This window comes from Rana temporaria, chromosome 4, assembly GCF_905171775.1.
Source record: "Rana temporaria chromosome 4, aRanTem1.1, whole genome shotgun sequence".
Taxonomy (NCBI): Eukaryota; Metazoa; Chordata; class Amphibia; order Anura; family Ranidae; genus Rana; species Rana temporaria.
In genome coordinates this window covers 253,252,696-253,262,472 of record NC_053492.1, presented here as the reverse complement: position 1 = coordinate 253,262,472, position 9,777 = coordinate 253,252,696, and the positions used below count along the sequence as shown (strand labels likewise).

Below are 9,777 nucleotides of genomic sequence, written 5' to 3'. Positions count from 1 at the left end.
TAGATGATTTGAACAGATTCTTCCATCCACTTAAATGAGATTCCAGTTTTCTTCTTCTATCAAAGCTAAATTGATCAAGCTAAAGTTAGAAGCTGATTGGCTACCATGCACAGCTTCTCCGGATGTTGCACTCTCCAGTTTTAGTAAATCAAACCCTATGTGTTCTTACTTATATATTTTTTTCCCCTGTAGCACTCTTCAGTTCTGAAAAAGGAATACAAATCTTTGCTATGCCAGCGTCTGTCAGGTATATAAATAAATGCACTTGTGAGTATGAAGCACACACTAGTTTTGTGTTCTCAAGGGGTGGGATGGAAATTGGTAAGTGATATGTGCGATGTTGTCTTCAGGAGGAGTGACCAGTCATTGTCACTTTAAGAGCATCTGTGCGTCCTATATATAAGCTTGGCCTACATTTGTCATTCAAAGCTGCATGGTATAACCTCTAGCAAGCTCCTAACGGAATCTCACTCATCATGGATGATATTTACAAGGCAGCGGTAGGTGGTATTTACTTATTTATTTCTAAACTGTATATTTAATCTCCTCACTCTTGTGTTATATAGCAAGTGTTAAAATAAGGGATTTCAGCAAATCTTCTAAAGAGCAACACACTGCTTTTTCAGTGTATGTTGTCAATGAAAAAGCAGCTAAAGTTGCTGGGCTAGTTTAATAGTTCTTTCTTTTGGCATTTTGTGGATTAAAATAAATGAAACCTTATAAACAAGAGCCACAATTAAAAGATAAAAATGTGAATTTTTCCAACTTACCTCACCTCCAAAGACCTGAAGAAGATGTATTCAGGTGTCATTTTTACCTCAGATGCTGCTGGGTTTTTTTTTGTTTTTTTTACTAGCCTTTTGACAACCACAAAACAAGCTTTTGCCATTGTTTCTAAAATGACTACTGGCAGAAATGTTAATTGCATGATCATAATTATTACTTTTAAAAAAAGTTAGAAAAAAATACAATTACATTTTAAATGATAACCTTGATGTATAATGTTAAAGGGAATATGTTCACAAAATAAGACAATGTGTGCATGCAATAATTTACTAATTATATAGATTACGTTTTTTATTTTTTTTATTTGTAATTCTGCCAGTTAGCACCTACACACAAAACTCAATGGGAATAATTTTATTGAAGGCACATAGGCGGTTCACCTTGCAAGGGAAGTTGCACTTTGCAAGGGATTTGCTCCGGGGCTTAGTGAATACGGTGAAATGTCACTGTGCAAAGAAAGAAAGATTACATAAAAAAAAAAAAAAAAATTTCACTGTGCAAAGCATGTCCAATCACATGCAAGGAAAATAAAAATTAAATAAAAAAACAGCTATTGCCATCCTTCCCATAATGACTGCTAGCAGAAATTGTAATTACATGATCATAACTGTTTCTGTAGCTTAGGTTTTAGAAAGCATATAAAAAAATATCACACGCAAGGAAAAGAAAAGAAAAAAACGCATTTTGTATGCACATGATTGGATGATGGAAGTGAGAGGAACTTCACCTCATTTAAGCTACAGGCCAAATTTCTATGGAAAGTGAACAGCCTATTTGCCCTTAGTAACTCAACTCCAAAGCACCTTGCTGATATTTTGTATGAAATTAAACAAAGAGGTGCCAAATGGGGATTTTCCACAGCTGATTACTTAACACTGGATTCCTAAAATTAAGGTGACCAGATTTTTAAATGAAATCCAGGGACATATTTTTTTTTTTTTACTAGTAATGGCGGAAATCAGCGACTCTCTGCCCGCTGCTGCCCGCCTTACAGCCTGTTAAGTCTTATGCTGGCCATACACTCCACGAAAAATCGTCCGAACGAACTTTCAAAAAACGAACGTTCGGTCGTAAGCGCAAACGATAGCGCCATCATGTAATGACCGATAAATCTGAACATAGATAAAAAAAAAATTGTTTTTGTTTTTTTACATATACCTAGTGCAGAAAGTTCGAAAGAGAAACACATTAACCTTCCGATTTTTTGTTCGTTAGGCAGAAAATTTCCAAACATGTCCTTAGTTTTTTTGGCTCAAAAACGTCCCAACGATTTTCGATTTTGTGCCCATTAACTGTTCGAAAAATGAAAGATCTTTCTGAACGACCGAATTTCGGCCGAATTTTCGTATAGTGTATGCCCAGCATTACTCTCCGGGCCCCCGTCTGGGTGGGAAGCGGAGGAAGATCACTCTGCCAGGAAAGACAAAGAGATAAGCAGGAAGGCGGCTGTCTGGGGCTTGAGCCAAGGCAAAAGAACATGCGAGCGGAGCAGAACGGGCATGCACCCGAAACTAAAGAAATATTCCCTCTGCTGCTCTGACCAGCACATGATCATCAGAAAGGGGCACAGATAATGGAAAAAATACACCAACCCTCTGTGTGTAATTCAGATTTCTTAATTTTTTTCTGCACTTACTGACTTTGAAATCGCCCCAGCCCCTAATCAAATCCAATCCGGGGACAAAACCGGTGACAGATTGGTCCGGGAACTGTCCTCGGAAACTGGGAATGTCTGGTCACCCTACCTAAAATGCAAATCTTAAATCTGCATTGCGCTTGTGTTTTACATTTAACAGAATTACACCAAGTACATAAGTGCATTGTGTCTGAATAACAAGAATTATTGCATATTTACAAGGAAGTGCCCTGTTATATTGGCCCACACATACAAAGATCACGAATGTCACAAACTGAAAAGCCTTATAATAAACACACAGCCAAAGGCATGTAAAGCACTCAAGCAGGACTTTGACCTTCAATTTTGTCTTTGCCTGTGACTTGCCCAGGCCTCACAGAAGTGACAGAGCTGCACAGTAAGTAACCACACACCTCGCAAGTGTCTTGTGTAACGTTAGACACAAAAATGCCCAAACTATTTCACGGAAGACTATAAACTGTTGAATAGAGCAAGGCATAAGGTCAGCCCCTCCCAACACTAGGTTTGGGCAGTTGCTGCAAACCTTCATTGTTATCACATGGAAAGATAGGTCTGTATTCATGTGGTTGGATTTATCAGCTGTAGTTAAGAACATTTTATAGCATTGGCAATTAAACTATTTATAGAGGTTAAATATATAATAACAGTAATTATATTTATATTTAATACACTCAATTACACACTGTATACAACAAACAATTTTTTATCATTATGTTAGAATGAAGTGTTGGCAAGTTAGTTAAAAAGCTGTGCTGCTTTTTTGAATGCATTATATATTTTTATATATCTATTTATGTATGCATTTATTTTTAAGAACAAGAAAAATCATGAATTTTAAGTTGAACTAATCTAACCAGATAGCCATAATGCATTCCAAATACCAGCCCTTCAAGTGTATTACTGTCCTGGCTATATATAGTAATGTAAAGTTTAACAATGGAACAATTGGAAAGCTCCAAAGCAGCTGTTTTGTACAAGATGATAAGCACATGCAATCCTACATGAAATAAAGAGCTCATTGCTTGCATGGTGTAATAAAAATACAAAATCAGAAAAGCCCTGGTCCTTGAAATGCTTTGAAAGCAAAAATTTACTAAACACAAAAAAGGCTAGCAAGGTAAAAATAGCCTCTACAACTTTTCATTATCATTTCAGTGATAGCACAGTCAAGTGCATTCCTTTCACAAAGATAGTGACTGACACCAACATAAATGCACTGCTTCAACTCTTATGCTCATCCTACTAGCTGCCAGCTTCAGTATATTGTACCAAAATGTGGCTAAATGTATTTAAAGGGGTTGTAAAGGTTCGTCTTTAATTTTCTAAATTGGTTCCTTTAAGCTAGTGCATTGTTGGTTCACTTACCTTTTCCTTCGATTTCCCTTCTAAAAATGTTCTTTGTTTGAATTTCTCACTTCCTGTTCCTCCTCAGTAAGCTTTCCACCATCATCTGAGCGGTGGAATGTCATTTAGAACAGGTTACTGAACAGCTTACTGAGGAGGAACAGGAAGTGAGAAACTCAGACAAAGAAAACAAAGAAAAAAACATTTAGAAGGGAAATCGAATGAAAAGGTAAGTGAACCAACAGTGCACTAGCTTAAAGTAACCTAGTTAGAAAATAAAAAATAAACCTTTACAACCCCTTTAAGCCTAGGTTCACATTGGAGCGATTTTCATGCGGTTTGAAAGATCAAATCGCATGACAAGTCGCAGCCTATTGGCGGCAATGGCACTGTTCTAATCGATGCTTCACCGATTTTGCGGCGCTGCCCCAATTTGCAAAAATAGTTCCTGCACTACTTTTGCCAATTTCAGGTGAGACTTCAATAGACATTTGTGTATGAAGCCACACAGATATCTATCAAGTAGCACCTAAAATCGCGCTGAACTTGCTACTTTGAAATGGCGCTACTTCATTTGAGGTAGGGCGATTTCAAAGTAGCATCAATGTGAACCAGAGCTCAGTCTGGATTCACACACATGCATTGTGGTAAAATGCAAGTTTCGCTATGTATTATCGCAATATTTAGGACTTGTTTAAATTTGCAGCTGTGGGGGTAGTAAAACAGGTGGTTGGGATGCATTTTTAGTCCCCCCCCCCCCCCAGCCAAGCAGTCCGAGGTATATACAAGCCACTGTTGCAATGCTTTGTTTCGCCTCTGTTGTGTTCAGCAGGCAAACACAGCCTCTGAACATGACCCATTCTAGAAATGGGTCTATGCAACTGTGCAACCGCATGGCAAAGTTGCAGCACAGTAGTGCATAATTTCAAGTATTAAAACAGGCAGTGAGAACATATTGCCTCCTCATCGTCTGTCAAACGCCCTTGAAAAATGATCAGTCACGGGTTGCTTTTCAGAGGGGTGGCAAGCACTGCCGCTAGTGTAAAACCTATCCAATGAATGGCACCCCAAAACAAAAGTATAGTAGGTGCTGCTAGACCTGCACTGCAGAGTACCACAGTACACATGCAGTTACAAAGTACTGCAGCTCGGACTGAATGCATGGGTTGTCTAAACCAACACGTCCTAAAAGCACAAAACGTCAAAGATCGTTGTAAAAGCATACACAGCGATAGAACATCCAAGCATGTTAGGGGCCTTAAAGAAAACCAGCAGATGAGCCATTTGTGGGCTGTCACTGTCGACATATGCTTCTGAAAATGTTATTTGCCAGAGTGTTATACTACTTTTTATGGCTCTACTGCTTTCTAAAGTTGAATACACACTATACAATTCTCTGTAGTTTTTTTCTTTCATAATTACCAAAACCATATAAATATGAGGTATAGGAAATTATGTGGTCAGAGGCCAGTATCGATAATTTCATTAAGTATGGCACCAACATCCCAAAAACAAAGAATTGGGAGATATTGGACTTTATGGGTGCACATATATATGCATATAAATGCATTAACAATGTTTATAAAAATATAGTATTTTATTAAAGGGGTTGTAAAGGTAAAAGTTTTTTCACCTTATGCATTCTATGCATTAAGGTGAAAAAACATCTGCCTGTTATAGGCCCCCCAACTCCCCCTTTACTTACCTGACCCCTCGAAAGTCCTGCAACGTGATCGTGCAGGCTTCTCGGCCGTATTCCCAGCTCTGTTATTGGTTGATTGCAGGGCCGTCTTTAATATGGTTTGGGCCCAGGGCAAACATTTTTTTTGGGCCCCCCTCCAGCTTATTTTGGGCCTGGCTGGTTCACATGTATGTTTTGGCGGTCCTCATTTGTGCAGGTACAGCAGGGCTGCCATGCCTTTGTTTCCTGCAGAAAAAAGGTGCATTCAGCATTTTAAAAATACAGTTGCCTTGAAATCCATTCTGCTTTTGCACCATGCTACTTACCTGCAGTTCTTGCACACACAAACGCACTGTGTTTTTAAAAGCGTGACCTAAACATCTAAAAATGCAGCAAGTTTGACAGTACGGGAACTGCAGATAAGTCACAGCAGACAGCAGAATGGACAGACAGTGCTGTATTTCAGTGCTTGATGGGCATAGGCGTGCCGTGTGCGCAGCCTATTACATGAGGCATGCGCTTTTATTTGCAGGAAACGCAGGCATGGCGGCCCATTCAAATGAATGGGCTGCTGTGCCTGCGCAAATGTGGGCCGCCAAAACACATACATGTGAACCAGCCAGGCCCAAAATAAGCCCATCAAGACAGTAATGTCATGTACTCTGAGGCTTTACTCAGCCTGGACTGCAGGTCTGGTCTGTGATTTAAAGAGTTCCTCTATTTTACACATGGCATGGCATGGGGTCCCATGGTGCTAAAGCAGAATGGACAGACGGTGCTGTGACTCCCATGCCATACCATGTGTAAAATAGAGGAACTTTTTAAAACACTGACCAGACCTGCAGTGAATCATCAAATATTATAAAGACTTTGGGCACACTCTACAGAAAACTTCTATTTACAATATAGATTAGCAAACAGTGACATACCTTGAGGAGCAGGACATGAAGAAGTCAGCCTCGGGAAGAGCAAACTGGGGATGTTATAAAATCACATTCTAATTCACTTTTATATGCAAGCAGCACCTAGTGGCAGGAAGGGAGAAGGGGTGCTGAAAGGCAGAAAGGGAAGCCAGGGGTGCTGTACATTTTAAAACACTGGGAAGGGAAGCAGTACTGTCACTGGCTGCGCGCCGCTGATGATTTTCAGCCTGATTTGTGGGCAGCACAGGGGCTTAACGGGAGGCAGGGCCGCCATCAGGAATTATGGGGCCACTTACACAGCTTCAGGAGCTTCCTGGAGCAGAGAACCGGGATGGGGGGTGCTGCCGCCTGAAATTGAGAAGCAGGGGGGGGGGGCTGCCGCAAATTTAGAAGCGGGGGGCCCTTTACAAAAAAAGAAAGAAATAAAGAAATAAAGAAAAATATATATAAAAAAGGGGTGTAGCCATCCGGGGCCCTGGGGACCTCTGGGCCCTTTAATAAAAAGAAAAAAAGAAATAAAAAATATATATATAAAATATATTTTAAAAAGGGGGTTGCCATCTGGGGCCCCGGGGACCTCTGGGCCCTTTAATATTTTTTTTTAATAAAAATAAATTACAAAAAAAAGGGGGTTGCCATCCGGGACCTCTGGGCCCTTTAATAAAAAATATATATAAAGAAACATTTATAAAAAAAAGGGGGGGTTGCCATCCAGGGCCCTGGGGACCTCTGGGCCCTTAAATAAAAAAAAATATAAACAAAAATAAAAAAATAAACATTTATAAAAAAGATAAAGGGTGTTTGCCACATGGGGACCTCTGAGCCCTTTAATAAAATATATATAAATATATATATATATATATATATATAATATATATATATATATATATATATAAAGAAAAAAAAGAAATAAAATATATAAAAAAAATGTTTTTTATAAGAAAAAGGGGGGTTGCCATCCGGGGCCCTGTGGACCTCTGGGTCCTATAATAATAATAATAATAAACATTTTTATATATATATAAATATTATAATTATAATTATATATATATAAATAAAAAAAATTGTCCCTTTAATAAAAAATAAAAAAAAATATATTAAAAAATTGTCCCTTTAATAAAAATATATAATTTTTTTTTATTATTTAAAAATAAATAAAAAAAAGGGGGGGGGTTGCCATCTGGGGCCCTGGGGTCCTTCGGGCCCCTGGGGGCCTCCGGACCCCTAAAAAAAAAAAAAAAAAAAATTTTTTTTTTTTTTTTTTTTTCAAAGGGGGTTGCTTTGGGCCCCCAACAGTGACAGGGCCCAGGGCACCTGCCCCATTTGCCCTGCGGTAAAGACGGCCCTGGTTGATTGAAAGCAGCGCAGCTGTTGGCTCATGCTGCTGTCAATCACATCCAATGACGCGGTGCACCGTGGGGCACCCGTGATACAGGCTGTATCACGGGAGCGCGCTCACAAAGGCTCAACACCATGCGAGCTTGCTCGCATGAAGGTGTTAAGTCCTTGCGGGGGGAGCTGAGACAGCCGCCGATGGACCCCAGAAGACCAGGTTCGGGGCCACTCTGTGCAAAACGAGCTGCACAGTGGAGGTAAGTATAACATGTTTGCTATTTAAAAAAAAATATAAAAAAAAATATATAATAATTTAGTGATCCTTTAAATGAACATCATAAAACCAATGCATACAATACAACCATATCCATATGTGTACACCTTATTGGTAATATTGATTCACTATATCCACGTTCATAGTTCTACATGTTTCGCGATGTGGCTTCTTCAGGAATGTTCATAGTTTTACATGGTGAAACATGTAGAACTATGAACGTGGATATAGTGAATCAATATTACCAATACATGGTTTTGGTAAATCTAAAGGAAATCAGATAACAAAAGTTGTATAGTGTGCATGGGGTCTATGTCTGATATGGAACAAGAATGCAGGCCACACATTCTGACTTCTTAAAGCGGAGTGCTGCCAGTTTTTTAGTTTATTAAAAGTCAGCAGCTACAAAAAGCATAGCTGCTGACTTTTAATAAACCGTCGCTCACCTTTCCCAGGGTCCAGGGATACGGCCACACAGAGCCCCGCTCCTCTCCCCCTTCTCTCCTTGATGCCATCATATCTTCTGTGGGCACCTGGCCGTGACAGCTTACGGCTTCACGGCCGGGCATGCACTGCGAATGCGTGAGTCGTGCTGCGCTCTGCCATTGGTTAGTGATCTTCTGGGACCTGTGTTGGGTTCCAGAAGATCGCTCATAGGGAGGGGCCGCCTAGGGCGAGAGGAAGAGTCGCCTAGGTGGCTGAGGACCCGGAAAGAGGAAGTAGGACAGGAAGTCACACTAAAAAGAGGACACCCCCCCCCCAAAAAAATGACATGCCAAATGTGGCATTTCAGGGGGCGAGGAGTGCTTAAAGCGGAAGTTCCACTTTAACAAGCTGCTTGTTTATTCTGACCAGTAACTGAGAAAGCATCAAGCCACGGGATCAGCAAGACAGTATCGTAACTAGCATTTTAAGAAGTGAAAAAAAAATGTAGCTGTCATTGTTGAGTTTTGCTGTTGAAACACTAGATGCCTGTCATGCCAATTTATTGGTTAAAATGCTTTCTCAATTATTGGCGTGTGATATCATACATTATTGTTATACATTTTTATTTCCTAAGGTAGATTCTGCATCTCCATCTTCAGATCGAATTATATACCCAGAGACTGCCATTGCTGACTTCTCCCTCCAAAAACACTAGTTACTTGGCTGTTGGGCTAGCCTTTCACTTTAGAAATTTGAATCACAGGCCAGGAACAGGTGAACCCAGTGGCGTATCTAGGGTATGGCAGCCATGGCAAGTGCCATGGGCGCCATGGGGAGGGGGGTGGCAAAAAGCCACCCCCATGCATTAAAAAAAGCCCACCCTTCTTCCCACAGCCGCCTCCTGCACTAATGTAGCTCCCGGCGCCACGCCCACCCTGCTGAAGCGCAACGCCGGCACAGGAATTGCTGATAATTCTCCTTCTGCCTGGGGAGGGGAGTGACAGGTGCACCCAAGACAGCCGATGACTGGCCAGACCGGATCCACATAGGGTAGTGGCTGCGTTTTATGAGCACAGGGGCTTAATTTATGGGGTTTTTTTTCCAGTTTGTTTGGGGGCCACCAAAAATGTTCAGTACCAGCCGCCAGTGTTCCCCAGTGTCCCTCCCTGTCCCCACCGTGTCCCTGATTATCTGAAAGATGGGTTTAAATGTTTTGACAAGGGCGCAGTTTCAGTGCTTGCCATAGGCGCCATTTTCACTAGATACGCCTCTGGGTGAACCGATTAATGTTTTTGGCTTTTTTTCTGACTTTCTAGGCCTGCATACTTCCAGTGTAGTTACTCAAACTATG

The 9,777-nt window shown here is 40.6% G+C and overlaps 1 protein-coding gene across 1 annotated transcript in view; it reads left to right on the top strand.

Annotated features, from left to right (window-relative positions):
- The first annotated feature begins 398 nt into the window (after nt 1-398).
- LOC120937149 (troponin C, slow skeletal and cardiac muscles-like) overlaps nt 399-9,777 on the top strand; it is a 36,228-nt gene continuing 26,849 nt past the window's right edge. The window contains exon 1 of the mRNA XM_040350151.1: nt 399-500. Within this exon, the coding sequence (XP_040206085.1) occupies nt 477-500 (24 nt within the window). The 5' untranslated portion in view covers nt 399-476. The remainder of the gene's footprint in view (nt 501-9,777) is intronic.